Here is a 20,005-nt window from a genome sequence, read left to right on the forward strand (position 1 = left end):
ATAATGTAAATATCTGATGAATAATAGACAATCTGATGACGGCAATCTCGTCTTTTAAGGTAACATTGAAGGACTAATAAAACTGGCCTATACTTATTGCAAAAACACCCTGGGTCATCTGACTTTTACCAGAGACTGAAAAGTGTCCTCAGGAAATAACAACAAATGCATAGAAGGAGATGGGTGTGGGCAGTATTGTTTTCTAGTTTGTGCTAAAGGAAGCAGAGGGAAATCCTGAGAAGAATGCCTGGAATGCCGCTCCTGTTAATTAATACTGCAGGAAGAAGAACCATACAATCAATCATCAGTGACTGTGAATTCACTTTCTGGCCCAGATCATAAGGATTATCTGCAGTCATGCATTTAATTTTTAAGCTCCCCTTTTATATAATAATTTCTCCTTAAGCAGCAGACAGTTTAAAAAAATGTGATTATGTTTGCATTTAATTGACATGGTCAATACATAGAGAGGTGTACGATTCTACCTGCAATATGTCAGCCTCTCTGTTTTGCAATACTCTAACACACAGATGGGATTCATACTGATTGATTTTGAAAAGTCATTGCGTAATATATTCAGAATTCGCCACCGACAGGCTTCCCTGGATCTGTTAAAAAGGTGTTTTGTATTTGAGATGTTTTTAATGTTGCCATTCAACTTCTTCTGTACATCATCAGTTTAGTTTTATTACGCTATAATCTGCTCTGATGCCTTAATTGTGTAAACAAATAAACAATCTGACCCAGACTGTGCTGTCAGCAGTATGCAGCACTCTGGATCAATTGTCTTTTCCTCCTCGCATGCGTGCGTGCGTGTGTGTGGTGCAGCACAGCTAGGCTTATTCCTGTGTATTTCTAACAATAATAAGTGATTTATGATGGGTGGCTTCAAAATCGACAGAAAAGCTGGTCTTGTGAAAAAATGACGGCTACAATTTCATCTATCAAGTCAATTGTCACGTTTCTTATGTCAGCCGAATGAGTGAAGTAAATGGAGAAAGATATAAGTTTATCAGGTGGAAAGCTCTTATCAGTCCCTCAGGATTTCACAGCCTTCTTTTGCAATTGTTGCGGTCCAAAATTACTGGTTTTGTGGCAGCTTTTGTAAGAAATTGCATTAAAAGTTGTGATGTCTTTTGTGATGCAAGTGTTGAAATGAAGTTGCAAGAGAGAGTGAAAATTGCAAAAAGAATTGGTATAATCCTTTCAAAATGAAAAGGTAACTTATTTTGGGGGGAAAACTACTCTGGGCTGAGCTATCCTAGTAACCGTACCAAAAAGGCTCAGGGTGCTGCAGATGTTGGTATAATCTGAAAATGGCTGATGGGTTTAAGACAAAAAATAATTTATTGAATTGATCATATTTGAACATGTCTATCAGGGGCTTGTTAGTTAATTTCCTTCACCGGCCTGAGAAACACATTCATTAGGTTTTTTGGCAGGACGGTCTGAAATGTTTTGCATGGTCTTGGCTGTATGTTTTGTTGGTAATTGTGAGATGTTTGAATCACATACGTCTCGTCTTTGTATCTGAAACAAGGAAAGGAATTTGGCGACGTACGTGTGTTATGTCAACCCGTCCTCACTCCCGCTTGGTCAGTTGTGAAATTAAGCGGTGTAGTCATAAAGTCTGGCACGTGGGACTGCTGTGATTGGTTGAAGTTGCGGGAAACTCCAGTTATTGGTCAAATTTGGGGTAAAATTGCCGTGATTGGTCAAAATTACGAGTCACATCGAAGTCACGGTGATTGGTTGAATTTGCGTAAATTGTTGCAAATTCCTGGAGGGAGTTTCTTATATGCAATTATAGTCAAGTAGCTATAGCCCCATCAATCATACACGTAACTTATCATTCCTATTATTAAACCCCTTCTTATGACTTTGTCCATCTTCCCTTAACACATGCTTATGGTTGCCGGTTCTTTCTGTGTGATGTGATGTGAGTGATGCACAGCTCAGTTTGATTACATAAGAGGCAGTGAAGGCTTTGTTCATTTCATTAAACACCAAAGGAAAATTAACATCAATGAGTTCTGCTAATGTGCAGCATAGGAAATTATTAACCTAGCAACATCATATAGTTGACAAAATAATGTAGTGCTTCTGTGGTACCACTAACCTTTCACCTGATGATTAACAAGGGTTTGGCTGGTGCAAAATTTGTCAAATGAGTTGAAACAATCCAAAATTTAAAATGATGTCCTTGTGCTGAAGATACCTGCTGTATCAAAAAAAAAAAGAGCCGGATTTATTTAAAATGTCACAAATGTGATTGCTGTAGATGACTGTATATTTGTAGGCGATACTATCCTTAGGGAGATTTCCTGTTGTATCTCCATAATGTACAGTGACAGGTACCTTGAGTCACCCAATAAAGTTGCTGCTGTGCCGCTCAGCAAATGTTCAGAGGGAACAAAGAGGGAACAGGAAGGAAGGACGTAACATGCAAACAGTATATTGGAGCAGACAGCTTGTTGTGTTATGATTTATTGTTATATAAGTTGGAGATCTACTTTTTTCTTCATGTTGAAAACTTGTAATTTAAAATAACATAATTTTAAATCCTGAAACCTGTTACAAAAACATTTGTATGTCTTTGTGACGGCAGCTGTGGCTGGAGGCATTATGTTTTCGGGTTGTCTGTATCATATTCTTGTCAACGCAATATCTCAACACCCCCTGGAGGAAATGTCTCCAAATTTGACATGGATGTTTGAACTGATGAACTGATTGTGTGATCAAAGGTAACTGTGACCTCACAAAATGTGTAATTATGACATTTCACAACAAATGTCTAATAGGTTAAAATGATGAAGTAATGACATTTTATATACAAAAAAGTCAACTTCACTGTGACATCATAATGTTATGCAAAAATGCTTTTCGGGCCATAATGTAACGCAATAACGCAGGAACCGACGGGGAGCGTTTGGTCGGATACTGAATTGCTGACACCAATCTTGGGTGCACACCTTGAAACTGTGGTGATTGTGTAGATAGTTGTGTGGGGCTGGGTTGAAGGTGTGTGTGTGTGTGTGTGTGTGTGTGTGTGTGTGTGTGTGTGTGTGTGTGTGTGTGTGTGTGTGTGTGTGTGTGTGTGTGTGTGTGTGTGTGTGTGTGTGTGTGTGTGTGTGTGTGTGTGTGTGTGTGTGTGTGTGTGTGTGTGTGTGTGTGTGTAGCATCTATGTTTTGCCAAGAAGTACACATAATGCCTTTTTTATTAAATTGTTTTCAAGTCTACACTGTGTATGTAAGGAGCCTGGACAGAGATGTAAACTGCAACTTGATTGATTGGCTGAGGCATACAACCGCAGGTCAACAGTTCCACTTCAGGTCTTTTTGTGGTGATCATTCTAAAGACTGGCTAAAGGAATGATAACCCTAAATCTAAAATTAATTTGAGGAAAGAAATAAACTGTAATTAACACAGGAACCACATTTTGTTCTGTCATTAGTTTAAACAAACAAATACATGCACATACATCCCCTTTCACCCTTTTCACAAGCAACGCATTGGCTAGGTTATGTATGAATGTGAAGTAGTCCCAGCAGGGGTATGCTTTTCTTAAGCCTTCTTAAGTGTCAGCAGTGCTGGAAGAAGTATTGAGATCTTCAACATAAGTAAACCAGTACCACTTTCATAAAGTACTGCATTGGAAATATTACTTACCTAGATAATTATTAGCTGAAATATATATTATTATAGTTATATTTATCATAATAATTGAAAATTATTACTTATTCATTAAAGTGAGCAGCATTTAAATCCTGTCAAGGTATAGCTTATTTTAACAATTATAGATTTTTTATATTTTCTTTCAGCTGTGAAAGATTGCAAATGACTGTAAATTTGGATCAAACATTTACTCCTTTTAGACTTGATTTATTTGGTTAGCTAATGATGAGAAGTAAAGCACTATTGGGGAAACATGTTCTATTTCAAACTGGTACTTTTCAGAAAGCAAGAACACCTAAACAGCTGAAAGACATGCATTATATTCCTTATTGTTGTAAGATAAAAACAATTAAAGATTTTCACCGGATGTTTTTTTTAGCAGTGTTCTTCTTATAAATCATACAACTTTTATTTATCATTCAGTATCTACAGAAGGGTTTTTATTTGTGCACTATTTTCTGTTTCTCTGCAGGATAGCTCAAGACAGCGTAAAGATAGGAAGAAGACTGTATCATTCAGCAGCATGCCCACAGAGAAGAAAATTAGCAGTGCAAGTGACTGCATCAGTGCAATGGTGGAAGGCTCTGAGCTGAAAAAAGTGCGATCCAATTCCCGCATCTACCACCGCTACTTTCTCCTTGATGCCGATATGCAGTCTTTGAGATGGGAGCCCTCGAAGAAGGAATCAGAAAAGGCCAAAATTGATGTGAAATCCATCAAGGAGGTGCGGACAGGGAAAAATACAGACACTTTTAGAACTAATGGAACCTATGATCAGATATCGGAGGACTGTGCCTTCTCAATCATCTTTGGGGAGAACTATGAGTCCCTGGACCTGGTGGCAAACACTGCAGATGTTGCCAACATTTGGGTAACAGGGCTGAGGTACCTGATCTCCTATGGGAAGCACACCTTGAACATGATAGAGAGCAGTCAGAACAACATGCGCTCATCTTGGCTGGGTGAACTTTTCGATGAGGCAGGCGGTTACAACAGCAAACAAATAACCATATGTGCTGCTGTGCAGCTAGTTAAAAAGTTGAACCCGGGACTTAAAAATGTGAAAATAGAACTGAAGTTCAAAGAGTTTCACAAAGCTAAGGACAAAGCAGGTTCTGATGTGACAAAAGATGAGTTCATTGAGGTCTTTCATGATCTTTGCACCAGACCAGAAATTTATTTTCTCTTTGTTCAGTTCTCCAGTAACAAAGAATTTCTGGATACCAAGGACTTAATGATATTTCTTGAGGCCGAACAGGGAATGGCACAAGTCAGTGAAGATACCAGCATAGACGTCATTCAAAAATATGAACCGTCTAAAGAGGGCCAGCTCAAAGGTTGGCTTTCTCTTGACGGGTTCACCAATTATCTTATGTCTCCAGAGTGCCATATATTTGACCCTGAACAAAAAACCGTATGCCAAGACATGAAACAGCCCTTGTCCCACTATTACATCAATGCATCCCACAACACATATCTGATAGAAGATCAGTTCAGAGGTCCATCTGATGTGACAGGGTATATCCGTGCCCTCAAGATGGGCTGCCGCAGTGTAGAGCTGGATGTGTGGGATGGGCCCGATAACGAACCTGTTATTTACACTGGTCACACAATGACATCACAGATAGTTTTTCGCAGCGTCATTGACGTCATCAACAAGTATGCCTTTGTTGCATCCGAGTTCCCACTGCTACTGTGCTTAGAAAACCATTGCTCCTTGAAGCAGCAGAGAGTCATGTTTCAGCACCTAAAGAAGATCCTTGGAGACAGGATCCACATAGATTCTCCAAAACCTGAGGACTGCTACCTCCCCTCTCCCTTTGAACTGAAGGGAAAGATCCTGCTGAAGGGTAAGAAACTGAGCATAAACTGCACTGCTTCAGAAGGTGAGGTGACAGATGAAGATGAGGGGGCAGAAATGTCTCAAAGGATGAGCATTGAGTCTGCAGAACAACAGACTATTGCGCCCAAAAAATTCCAGCTGTCCAAGGACCTTTCTGATCTTGTGACCTTGTGTAAGTCCGTGGAATTTAAAGACTTTCCAACATCTTTCCAGAACCAGAAGCAATGGGAGCTTTGCTCTTTCAATGAGGTCTTTGCCAGTCGCTGTGCCAGTGACCTCCCAGGTGATTTTGTTAACTACAACAAAAAGTACCTTGCACGAGTTTACCCTAGCCCCATGCGCATCGACTCTAGCAACATGAATCCACAAGATTTCTGGAAGTGCGGTTGCCAAATTGTGGCAATGAACTACCAGACTCCTGGGCTGATGATGGATTTAAACATCGGCTGGTTCCGTCAGAATGGGAACTGCGGCTATGTACTGCGTCCAGCAATCATGAGGGAGCACGTTTCATATTTTAGTGCCAACACTAAAGATTCAGTACCTGGTGTTTCTCCACAGCTCTTACACATCAAGATCATCAGTGGACAAAACTTCCCAAAACCCAAAGGCTCAGGTGCCAAAGGCGACGTAGTAGACCCCTACGTGTACGTGGAAATTCATGGAATTCCTGCTGACTGTGCTGAACAAAGGACTAAAACGGTCAACCAGAATGGAGACAACCCTCTGTTTGATGAGAGCTTTGAGTTTCAAATCAATCTCCCTGAGCTTGCAATGGTGCGCTTTGTGGTGCTAGATGACGACTACATCGGTGATGAATTTATTGGCCAATATACAATCCCTGTTGAGTGTCTCCAGCCCGGTTTTCGCCATGTACCACTACAATCTCTAACAGGCGAGGTTCTGCCACATACCTTGTTGTTTGTCCATGTGGCCATAACCAATCGAAGAGGGGGCGGCAAACCACACAAAAGGGGACTGTCTGTACGAAAGGGCAAGAGAAGTAGAGAGTATGCCAGCATGAGAGTGTTATTGATCAAGGCTGTGGATGATGTCTTCAAAACAGCCATGCTACCACTGAGGGAGGCAACAGATCTCAGAGAAAACATGCAGGTAAGACATGATGAGCTAATGTGTGCACAATTGAGCTAACTTTTTCTTCCATCTCCCAGCAAGGGAATGTTTATTTCTGAAAGGGTAGACTGAACAAAATTTTACCCAGAGTCAAGTAAAGCTTATAACCAGATTCAATACAAAGAATCTTGAGCATAAAAAAAAGCTTCCACCCCCTGGAAAGATGTACACAAAACCACCAGGTTTAATTAAATCAAATTTGATCTAATCCTTATGTGCGCAATAGTCAAAATCAATGCGGGAATAAAGTTGAGAAACATTGTGATGAGATCCCTTTTGAAATTGTGCATTTTTTGTGTGATGTTAAAATCACTGCAGCTACTACAGAAGATTAACAGGGCCTTGAGACGGCTGTTAACATGTCTAAATCTTAGCACTTGCTATTTTTAACGGCTCCCAATCTAGACAAATCCATACCAAGACCTTTCTTGTTATGATAATGGAATCATGAGCACGGCATCATTCTCTCTTTAATGTCACATTTATGCCTCATTTGTAATCCTCATTTGAAGTCTCCATAAAGAAATTCAGTGAATAATGCTCTACTGGTATGTCACAACAATCTGTGGTTGGTCCCATGTTGTATTTCTTCAGGCATTGTAGTAGGATTTATTTTGGTAGCCCTGTTTATATTGCAGCCACTGGCTTTGAGACTATAAGACATCTTGACCGTCCTGTCACAGTTTGTCCCTCCGGTCCGTTTATGTTTATGGATTGAGATTTGTGCTTTCACAGGAAGGTTTTGTGTGTGTGTGTTCTTGTGCGTTTGTGTGTGTGTGTTTGTTCCATTTCCGTGTGAAACTGGTGTCAGTCCAAAAGGATTAGCTAACGTGCCAAAATAAAAGTTCTCATAGGTAATGAGTGAACTTCCAGCCACTTCCTTTGACTACTCTGTGGGGTTGTGGTTATTTATTTAATGCAGCTCAATGCCAGATTTTAGCAACATTGAATATATTCCCTTTCTTTTCAGACTTTTACAAGTGTACATATGTTTTGCTTGCTATGCTAGTATAAACCAGTATAACTGCTTGTAAGCCCAGCTTTAATTTCTCTCTTCTCCCTGCAGAATGCCATTGTGTCCTTTAAAGAGCTGTGCGGCCCTTCAGCAGTGGCTAACCTGAAGCAGTGTATCTTAGCCCTTTCCCCTCGACTTACTGGACCCGACAACAGCCCCCTTCTGGTGTTCAATCTTGCCGACCAGTACCCTAACTTGGAGCCCCAAGGCCTGCTACCAGAGGTCCTCAAGAAAGTCATCACCACCTATGACACGGTGAGTAGTCTGAAAGACTTTGTTTGCACAATAATACCACCTGGAAGTACATGTGATGCCAGCAGATAGATCAAATAAATTACTGTCAAAAAAAAAAAAAAAAGAGACACAAATTACTGATTTGTGTGGTTAAAATATAAAAGGGGATTTTACACAGTTATAAAAATCTAAAAGAATACAAAACAAACCGAATAAAAAAAAAAAAATTGGCACACATGATTTTAATCTTAAGATATTTTTGGGTGAAGTTGCTTATACTTTCTTGTCAATCCTTGTGGTTCTTGTGCATGCAGCAGTGCACAGAGTATAATATTTCTCAACATATTAATTGTAGTTTAAGGAGGATTTGGCTGTATGAACAACTTTGTATTTGGCAGTTGTGCTATTTTTGTATCTATCTATCTATGTAAACATGCATCAATCCACTAAAGAACAAAGTGATGATGACCTCACCAAACAAACAAGCTTTGACTCCAATCATATCAATACTGTGGCTCTTCTGGACTTTATTGGAAGCATACAGATATTGTTAGGTAACATGGCATGAGCTCTGTTAAGTAATAAAATCAACGTTCACATGTTATGTAACATGCCATTTAGGCTATTCCCAGACAACGCCATTACCCTAAACACATGTTGAGCAAGTCAACTTTCCATCATTATTTCAGTCACAAGACATACTGTAGATCCCCTGCATAATTCCACTGGCTGAAGTAGAGCAACAAGTGAATGACTTAACTATAATTTTGCATCCAGTAATTAGAGTATATCTTATCAGATTGATCACTATCCTTTTGGCTGTAGCATCTTGCCCCTAGAATATTAAAAGATGGGACTCCATAGACTCAATGCATGGAAACGTTATTTTTATGGCACACTTTATCCATTGGGACTGTGGGAAATGAACATCTGAGAAGAGGTGATGATGCTGAAATGACTGATTAAGGTGACCCCTCGGCTGGATTCAGACTCATGAGTAGAGGGTTAGTTAATTGGGCCTGATGGAAAAAGTGCCAGGAAATTTGCGTTGGAGGGAAGAGAGGAGAAAATGACGAGTGCTTGGGGACCAAACTGGAATATATTAAGTGCAACGGCTTAAGTGGTGCGAAGCTACAGGCCTGAGTGCCAGAGGAGACGGAGAGCATGTAGGTGCACATCTGAAAAAGAGCTGACAAATACAGGACACACTTGAAAGAGTTGTAAATAATGTATGGAAGAGTACCATTAGAAATCCAGGCATAGTGTCAAAATCAAGACTTTTGCTTCCTAATTGGCAAAACAAAATCTGGGTCTCAATTTATGCCCATTTGTGTGCTGAGAAGGTGGAGAGACTGCACAATGCCAGCTTGTGGTCTTAGATTTCAGTTTCTGTTCATAACAGATGCTGTAAGTGCCGTCCTGTAAATAGATGAGTTGGGAATACACATCTCTAAAACATTAAACCAAGGACAATGCAAAGCCCATTTGTTAGTCATTGATTTGTCAGAACTATACATAGCCTACATATTACTATGTAATTTTATTCTTTTGAGGTCTGTTTTGTTTGACATGTATCCCCCTTTACTTGTTACTAGTTACATACCTAATGGTATTGCTAAGATAATATCACATTCAACATAAATGAGCATTTGTGTAATATTTGGGTAATATGAATAATAATACAACTAAAGACAGCATTTTCAAGAGAGTGGTCTTTAGTGTGCAAATGGGGCACAGTCCACCCATTTAGCTTAGAATTAGAATAGCTTTTTAAAAACATTTGAGACGCGGTATCTGCCACCAAGACGGTAATCTCTTCTGCCATTAGGGAAGTAATCACAGCGTGTGTCACAGCTCTAAGTGCCACAACTGCAGCTGTGGAGTGACACAAAACAGCCACAATCGCTTAGTCATGACCATGACTGCTTTCAGCATAACATAGTGATTCACTATAGGGTTTATGAAGCTGCTTCTATCTCCCGTACAGTACCCGATATCAGGGGATGGACAATATGCAGTCATGCCAAAAAAAAGGGCATGATTGTCCACCCTATCAACTAATTTCAATAAAGATGCACAGCACACTAACAAATTCTAATTGATCTCAGAACGATACAGTAGGACTTGATGAATATGAAAAAAAAAAAAAATACCACAAATTTAGTAGAAACAATATTCAATAATCAAGCCTGAGTTGCTAATCAAATGTTTTCCTTCCACAGTGCTTTTAAAGGATGACTGGTGTTATTTAGGCCGGCACGATTAATTGTTATAAAATCACGATCTCGATTTACCCTGTTTTCTAGATTTAATTTTTACATAACTTTGATTTTCTTATTTTTTTTAAATGACTTTGAGTCTCATTTAATTTTACGAGCCGACTGCATCACAAACACTACAACTTTCTTCTCTGAGTTTTAAACATAGACTGTCTAAAATAGGTTTTAAAGCACTGCAGTGCTCTCCTTTCTCTTCATCGATGACTCTATCTGTACAGGCTTGTGGTGATGCACAATGTGCTATAAGTGCAGGGTGAAACAAATCTGTTTGGTACTGCCAATTTGTTTTTGTTTTTTCATGGTTAATGTGTGCAATACACATCACCCTTTTGGGAGAAAAACAACTGTGGCAGAAAATCGTGATATCAATTCTAAGCTACAAACAGTCAGCAAATCTAATAAAAAAAAAAAGTTTATTGATTCCCACTAATGACATTAATCTTTAACAAATTGATCACAAATATATACAGTACTAGTCCTTTGAAAAAGGCTTAACTGTGCACTGTTTTTTTTAAATCAGAAATAACTAGTGCATGTGTGATAAATGCATTTGGTGCTATAGTGTATGTGGTACTGACTCAAAATAAACCACAGTGCTCATGTTCATATTAATGCAAAAGTGTGGCTCATTGATTGTTTTTGGACAACATTGCCGCGCTATGGTACAGGGGAATACGGTTTGTTGACATTATATGCACAGAAACTAGGCCTACATCAAGTCAATAGGATCAATTAATTGTTGGTTTTGGTCTTTTCATGAGATTTGACATCAGGAAAAACTGAATTTTACCAGACTTGACTTAATAAAACTAAATTGTGAAAATGGGATTTAATTTGAGGGTGTTACTCATTACGTTTGTTCACCTGTATTTCTGAAAGAAGTTTCCTTTTTTTCCTTGCTCTTCCTAACACCCCCTGCACTCCCCCCTACGCTGCCTCTTCCCCTTGCTGGCCGTCCACAGAGCTGGCATGCTTCAGAGGTCGATGTTAGGGGCATGATGTTTATCACTGCTCTTTTTTCAGTGTGTGTGTGAGAGTGGCTGTGAAACTGTGCTAGAATAACATGGTGTTTTTCTTTTCTTCCTTTCCATTTTGGCACCAGAGCAGGGCGGCCTGGCTTAGTGACACAACCTTGCGCTTCACTTTAGTAAATTAGGGAGTGTACAACTAAATGTACAAGTCAATTACAGCAATCCTGCATAAACAAAGGCCCCAGTGCCCAGCAGGCACACATTGAAATAAAAAACAGTGCAACATTTGGGTACTGTATTATCTCCGTCAGATGAAACACTTAAACATTCACTAAGATTAGTACTATGATAATCAAAGAGAAAGAACCAGATGGCCTGTTAGGGCACCCTGTTCACTCAGTATGTATTTACCGCTGTCTGTGACAGGCAACTTATGCGCCATTAACCTTGTGAAACACCACTGTGATGTTGTCCCTGTGTAAGGAAGTCAGATGTTTTTTAGGGTGGTGTTGGGCGGCTGCGTTGTTGGCATTTAATATTTAAAAAGATCCCAAAGTCTGCCTTAACGGCCACCATGAGACTTTTAACAACCTGCAGGTCAGCAGAGTTTTTGCATTCAATTAGGGTTGAGCACAGCACCACAGGAGCTAAACTTAGCATCTGTTACTGCTGCAATTTCACAGATAAAACCGTAGTGGTCTGTTTAAAGATTATTGAAATGTTTACGTTTTACTGTCATCCTTATCATACCACTGTGATTGTCTTCCCTTTTTATTTTAAAAGCGATGCATTTAAAACCAAGTATCAGGGTTGACATTTATAGCTCCAGATGACAAGACACTGTTCCTGTTTGAGGAAAAAAACGTACCTTTTAATAAACCCCCTAATTGCTTGTGTCTCCTTTCCTCTAATTTTGGCTTTCAAAAATGCAATTCAGCAGCCACGCCCACCACCGTGCCTGTAAAAACAGCTTGTTTTTCTGAGCCCTCCCTGGATAGAAACACCCGACCACCAGACGGAGACTGCTCCCTGCTTTATTGTGGGTTGCCAATTTTTTTTCTGATGTGGAAATAAAGGCAAATATAAACATGTTTTGTCTCCTCTCAGATGATCCAGACCAGCAAGACTCTGCTAGAAAACTCTGAGGGGTTGTATGAGAGAATTCTACAAACCCAAAAAGCAGGTAAGAGATGGTCAGATGGCAAAGTCGTACAACTATAAAAGGCAGTTTTCTGACACCATTAGACCGCTCCTGAATGCTTGACGAATGGACCCACCATCTCTCTGAAGCCACACAACGCAGATCACTCGATAATGAAATTCAATGGAACTGATTACACTTTGCTTATTTGCATAAGTGGAATTACCATTTGAATTGTGTTCAAGCATGTGATCCAGTCACTGCTTCCCTTTGAAAGCTGCAGTTCAGACAGGGGTGTTTAATTCACACCAGTAACGGCCTTTGTGCAGTATTTTAATTACACGGTTTGGTTTAGGGTTCAGAGAGATGAGTGAATTGGATAACATCAAAGCTAACGGGGGCAGTCCATGTATAGCTTTTCTGCAACGGACGCTTGATACTAGTAAGACCGTCATGTGTATTTAATGTGTTCATGCAGTCCTGGCTTTCTAGCCTATTGTAACAGAATGACTTAACGCAACCAGGGGTAAACTAACTTCAGTCAGCTTTTCTGGGAAGCAAAGTTTTATTGGCAGCTCTTCAGGGAAGGCTCTGCTGGATTTAAGAATGTGCACACAGACACAGTGTCAAGAAGGAAAACATTGGCATAGGATACTGTCAGAGGACCAACAGCTCTCTTCCTTTTGGTGTGTTTTAGCCTTGCTCCTGTGGTTTTCAGAGGTGTTTATTTTACGACAATTCTTGTTTAATGTAACACGCATTGCAGTCTGTGCAGACGTATGGGTAAAAAAAAAAAAGTAGTTTTTACATTAATGCAGCACTGTCTGGCAAGAACAATCTTACTGATTGAAGAGCTAAGGGAGAGTGGAAGATAGGACCATTGGCTCAGTTTAATTGGTTTCCAGATGGACGGACTTATAAAATATTAAATTTCTATTGTCTTGGAACATCAGAGAAGCGAAGGACTGTGTCTTTTATCCAATGCTGGGATCAAAGGCTTTGTGCTGTTTTGTCTGTGATGTTTTCAGTGTGACCACTTTCCAGCCTTTAACAATTACCAGCTAGTGGCTTTGGGGGAAAAGATGCTGTGATGTTGAGCTTACTGACATCAGAAAGATCTATCGGTGCAGCGGGGAGTTTTAATGATAATAAGTGTAATCATAATAAGAGTCTTTCTTATTTTAGTTTGAGGACCAACTGCTGTTTTGCCTGCCATTTACATATCTACAACAATATATTATTTACAGTATGTACATTGTGCAAAAATGCACAAAATTACTAATTGAGCATAGTTTGATTCATAGAGCACATGTGCAAGTGTGTATTGTCAATTGTTGTGGTGCCTGAGTTCTGCCTGTTGCTCATCTTCCATTGGAATATAAGTTACTCTTTTGAATTAATTATTTAAACCTGAAAGAGATGTCTGCCAGACATTATATCTTTTTCTACATTAATACTTACTCATGTTAACACGCAACAATCTTTGCTGCTTGTCATTCCCCATCTCTCTCCCCCTTTCATGCCTATCCTCTGTCTCTATGTAATAAAGGGAAAAATAATCTTAAAAAAAGCCATTTCAGTGTTAGTAAAGTCTTGTTTGAGGACAGACGACGCTTGATTTCCCAAGTTGTTTTTTATTGAAACAATAGTCGAATGAATAACAGCAAACTAGGACACTACAGATGGCAAACAGATGAACTTGAGCATTGATTTCTTTTCCTTCCTGAACAGAAGTGTGTGTGTGTGTGTGTGTGTGTGTGTGTGTGTGTGTGTGTGTGATTTCGTGTCTGTTGTGTAGAAACTGGGTCAGTGTAAACCCAATTCCCAGTTTACAGCAAGCAGAACGTTCCAGCAGCAACAGCTATTAGATTTGTGAATAATCCATCCCATTGGCTCAGTCAGGGCCCACTTTCCCCTCGCAAAAAAAAGACCCACGCAAAGGCAGTAACAGAGAACATAGTCAGGTGTTTGCAACTCAACAGTGATGTCACTTCCCTCACCGGGTCAGCAGCATGGTGGCCCAATGGTTAGCACTGTGTCTTCACAGCAAGAAGGTTCTGGGTCTGAGTCTAGGGTGTTCTGGGCCTTTCTGTGAGGGGTTTGTATGTTCATTGGGTTTCCCCTGGGTGCTCCGGTTTCCCCCACCTTCACATAACATGTACTAGGTCCCCGGGCACTGTAAATGGCTGCCCACTGCTCCCTTGAGGGATGAGTCAAATGCAGAGAATGAAATTCGCAACATGTACAGTGAGGAAAATTATTATACACTATTTTGCAAGTTCTCCCACTTAGAAATCATGGAGGGGATTAATGAAATTGTCATTGTAGGTGCATGTCCACTGTGAGAGACGTAATAAAAAAAAAATCCAGAAATCACAATGTATGATTTTTTAACTATTTATTCATACAGCTGCAAATAAGCATACTTATTTTCCTCACTGTATGTGACAATAAAACACATTTACTTTCACCAAAACTCATTTAGGTTCCACATTTGTGGGCTAATGTTGGTGTTAAAATCCACTTTAATGTGGACGGAACTTTGAACAAGCTTCATTCTGCCATATATGATAGAGATACAATAGATACAATAGGAGAAGTTAGAACTTTATTTATGAGGAAAATTGTTGTCCGGCAGCTGCAGTACAAAGTTATAAAGTGTACACCTATGTAGAGGGCAAATATCAAGAATAAAACATGATCAATAAGGTGGGAAAAAAATAAATTGTCATGATTATAACACATTTGTCAACTGGTGAACAGTAAGGCACAAATACAAATTAAAACTGTCAACAATATAACCGTAAGGACCACTAATATGAATAAAAAGGGACATATAGCTATGTATGTACAATGATTAATCTTAAGACGGTGTCTTGGGTACTGAAAAATTTGATCTTTGTCTTGTTTTTTTACGTTAATCAAGAAAGTCGATTAATTGATCATATAAATAATAAAAAGGCAGCAGTAGCTGTCATTTGTATTGAGCAATCAAAAGCTTGTCCTTGGTATGCTGTTGTGTCTGATTATGTGGAATTCTATGGTATGATTTTATAAAATCATCTCTTGTTGAAATAATTATCCAATAAATAATTCAGGTCCAGCTCTTCTAATCGGCCACTCCATACTGTAGTTGTTTCGTGCTGTGAGACATGATGTGAGCATGTACAGTTGTAGTCTTGCAGCATTACCTCACAGAGATCAGTCTGAAATGCCTTGCTGAGAATGAGCTTCCCCCTTTCTTGCCTGGCAGACTCCATAAAATGTTGCTAGGCAACCTTCAGTGTGTCTGTGTGTGATAGAGGAAGCTGTGTACCTTCTTCAGCACATTTGTGGTTCACGTGCAAAGCAGCAGTTCGATAGATTACAGAATAGCAAACTGAAATTGAAGAGAGAAATAATTGTTCATGTGTGTTAGAACCCAGAAGGGGGGGTGCATGTGTGATTTAGCCACAGTCGTGTGATGTGAGGTTCAAAGATGACTAATGTGATAGTAAATTCTGTCTGTTGGTGAAGATTATTTTCACACCTGGGCTCTGGTGGCAGTCTTGTCTCCACAGCTGAGAGGATCTAAAACTTCTCAACCCCACACCTATTATGGTGATTTCATACCTAAGGGTCTCGCTCTTGTGCAGGCCATGTTTCCATGGCAACAGTACCAACACGGGCCAGAACCGGCTCCAGCTGATGTTAGTGTTTCAAGCGGAAACGTGTGCATCCTCGCTAGGAATTTCCCCTGCAAAAGTGTGTTACACAGTAGTCGTAGGGACTCTGCTGCATCTCCCTTTGGTTTATTTACCTCACAAGCTGGGGGTGCCTGTTGCTGCAGCGTCAGTACTGCACTGCGAAGCCAACTCAACATTAAACATGTCCTTACTCAGACTCAGTCATGCAAAAGGGGGGAAAAAAAGGGGAGAGGGAGAGGGGAGGTGGGAAAGTTCCTCAGGAGACAAATCCCTCCTCTGTTCAATGCCTTGATGCTAATCCACAGTGAAAGAACGTCATGTCTGTCTGCCTACGCTGCCTCTCTCTTTCTGTTTCCGGGGCTTTTTGTTTTCCCTATCATCCTCCCTTGCTGTTTCCTTTAACTCTGCTTTTTTTGTTTGTTTTTTCCTCTTCCTTTTGAGTAATTTTTTTGTTTTTTTACCAATCATCAGGTTATGCCCACTTCTGTCACTTGACATCCTTTCAACACCTCATTGGGATGTGCCATCATGTTTTACCCTCCACTTACTAACATTTCACTTCAGCATATAGATTTAGGATGGTGAAGCAAGGTTTTGATGAAGGAGGGCACACATGCTCAGAAAACCCTTAACCTAGATAGTGAAATTAAATGCATCACTGTGTGAACTGTGAAAACAAAAAGGAGACCCAGGAGAAACAGGATGCATCTTCGTTTGTTAGCTGTCAAATAACTGACACGTGCTGAATGAAAATCATTTTGGTCACTCAGTTTGTTTTTTTCAGATCTGACATGCTGCACCCCCGTAACAGCAGTCACTTCAATCCATTTTCACACTGCAGACATACAGTAATGAGAGGGAAATCCCTCTCCACAGCCAGAGAATCTCTACTTCCACATACTCAACCCTTCTTCTGCAGGAGGAGACTGTGCAATGTTGACAGTACATGCCAGTGCCTTTACTCTAATGTGTTTTCTCGCTGTGACAACAGGCCTTGCACCCAGTCATGTCTCCCATACTTTAGTCACCTCACAGCTGCTCTTCTGTTTCACAAACCACCATGAGTTCCAACCATGAATACTGACTTGACACTCGTTCCCATCTGTCTCTCGCAGCGATGGAATTTCACGAGAACCTCCATGACCTGGCCGTTAAGGAGGGTTTGAAGGGGAGGAAGCTGCACAAAGCGGTGGAGAGCTTCACCTGGAACATCACTATTTTGAAGGTGAGATTTGTATTCACAGTAGGCAGTACAATGCAGTAGAGATGAACCAATACCATATCAAAAAATGCCTCTGATACTGCCTAAAAGGCTGGTATCGGTAAGTACTCAAGTTTATGCAACGATCCGTTACCACGTAAGTTAGCTAATTTAGTTAATTCATGTTCTTTTTCCTTTGTGACTGTTAAACTGGATAATAAAAGAACGTTTGGTTACACTTTACTTGAAGGTATCTACATAAGAGTGACATGACACTGTCATGAACATGTCATAAACATAAACAAGTCTTAAACATTGAGATATAATGCTTCTTTTAGTAAGTGACTTTTACAAAGACAAGTAAGGGTTCATGTGTCATGACAGTGTTATGTCGCTCTTATGTAGATACCTTCAAGTAAAGTGTTGCCGAACATTCTATGGCTATTAAAACATAATAAAATAAATAATTTTTACCACGCTGATATTGGATCGGTGCTTGGAATTGGCCGATACGCAACTCCAGGTATCGGGAGGTTAAATAGTCTCGGAACATCTCTGCAAATTTGAGTTACTTGTACTTTACTTGAATCTTTTCTTTTCAAGCCACTCTTTATGTATACTCCACTACAATTATTTAACTGCTTAAGTTACTTTACAAATAAGTACTGCTGTAATTAATAGTTAATTAATAAAATCCTGCTTTCGCATTATGGATGAGTCATAATAATGTAACAATATAATATAATTGTAGAACAGTCGCAAGGGCCATTTTCTGCATGAGTTGCCACTCCATATAATAAACTGTTTTCTGTACTGTATGTTTCTAATTAGGTAACGCACAGTTGCCACTTAAATTCCCGCCGCACACACACACAAACACCAGTCATCAGAGGACGTCAGGATCAGTGGCCGTGGGCAGTTTTTCTTATTGGCATTTCCAGTAGTTGCTTTAGGACGTTTACCATCGTTTTCTTTTCTTTTTTTAGTTAAATGGCAGTTTCTGTTTGAGCTTAGTAATAGACTGGTATTTAAGCACAGCTGTTTGAAGCACACAGGCTTGGAAATCAACCAGAATGACTCAGGGACTTATAAATCCACTGTATTGCAGCAGCATCCACCCTGATAATCAGACTTGCCTTTGGATTTCACTTCATCCATTCAGTCGGACATCGGCAGTTTGCCGAGTCCTTGTTGAGAGGGGGAGGTTTTTCCTTAACCAGTCAGTAGGGAGTAACCTATTGGTCCCGTTTTCTTTCAACACGGAAGTGACAGAAGTGGATGCTAGTAGTTGATCACATTGATTTTGAAAAATGTTGATAAAGGTAGAATATGTCGCAAATATTGCGTTACTGTTTTTGTAAAACACACGGTGTGCAAAGTGAGAGAGAGAAAATACAGCGGTCGTCGGGCAAGCTAGAAAGTGAATGAATAGGAGCGCCAAACAAAGCAGTGACTTAGAGGAACAGTCTTTTTTTAAATCTAATTTAACATTATACATATAACAATGTTATATATGTAATAATTAATTGATAATTAATCTGATAAATTCTCATCAATTTTACATAACAATTCTGCGGCCTATTTTTTTTTTTAAGGTCCAACGGTGCACGCGCAAGAAAACTGTGCACAAGCATAGAATGAAAGACATTGGGACTCACATTCATTTATATTGGCTCAGGTATTTTATGTGAAGTATTTTGCATGATATTACTAATGTCATTCAAACGGTTGGCACAAAGGAAACGATACTATACTATGACTTTTTATGACATTAATTACAACACACTAGACTATGACATTTTGTGACCTTCTATGACATAGTATACTACGACTTTTTGACATTGTACGAAATACTATTCTATGACTATTGTGACATACTAACCATACTTTTTTTTAACCTTTTTAAATGAGAAACAAATCCACCTGCGCCCATGGGTGTGCTGGTCTCACAGGGAGGTGTGTCCAGATGAATTCTTGGCGTATTCCTATTAGCAGCAGAAAGTGATCACGCCATTGACATAAAAAAAACCTGTCTAAAGTCAGTACTGCAGCATTTCATTGTAATTTTAACAGCACATTAGTAAATGGCGCCCAGGCTTGTGCACAGCTCATGCACACTATGCTTTTTACACGCTTATTACATGCTCTTTTCACGCTGTGCGCTTAGACCGTTGGGTCCCTATGACTTTTTATGACATAACATGCTATGACTTTTTATGACTATTATGACATTCTATACTGAAATGTTTTTATGACATACTTTTTATCACTTTTTATGAAATTTGTACGACATACTATGCCATTGACTTTTTATGACATGCTATATTATGATTTTATGACATACCATCACTTTTTATGACATACTATCACTTTTTATGAAATACTATACCATGACTTTTTGTGACTTCTTTCGACATACCATACTATCACTTTTTATGACATTTTTACGAAATACTATGACTTTTTCATGACGCACTATATGATGACTTTTTCATGACGCACTATATGATGACTTTTAAGGACTTTTTGACATGCTATATTATGCAATTTTATGACATCTTTTAGATAACATTCAACTTTATTGTCATTACAGGCACTAAGACAATGAAAGGCAATTCAGCACCTAACCAGAAGTGCAAAAAGCAGTGTAGTGCAGAGTAAGATATAAGGGGAAATATTGAATAAACAACGATGTATGGATAGATAGATTGATCTCTTTTTCTCTCTTTCTCTCTCATCAATCTCATGCTAGACAGTGCAAGCATAAAATATATGTGATATATAATTAATAATAATAATAATAATATAATTATTACAACCATAAC

The 20,005-nt window shown here is 39.4% G+C and overlaps 1 protein-coding gene across 1 annotated transcript in view; it reads left to right on the forward strand.

Annotated features, from left to right (window-relative positions):
• Positions 1–20,005, forward strand: part of LOC117946119 (inactive phospholipase C-like protein 2) — a 41,739-nt gene that overhangs the window by 14,113 nt on the left and 7,621 nt on the right. The window contains exons 3-6 of the mRNA XM_034873979.1: positions 4,149–6,632; positions 7,720–7,923; positions 12,260–12,335; positions 17,095–17,204. Coding sequence (XP_034729870.1) covers positions 4,149–6,632; positions 7,720–7,923; positions 12,260–12,335; positions 17,095–17,204 — 2,874 coding nt within the window. The remainder of the gene's footprint in view (positions 1–4,148; positions 6,633–7,719; positions 7,924–12,259; positions 12,336–17,094; positions 17,205–20,005) is intronic.

Source organism: Etheostoma cragini, chromosome 6, assembly GCF_013103735.1.
Source record: "Etheostoma cragini isolate CJK2018 chromosome 6, CSU_Ecrag_1.0, whole genome shotgun sequence".
NCBI lineage: Eukaryota > Metazoa > Chordata > Actinopteri > Perciformes > Percidae > Etheostoma > Etheostoma cragini.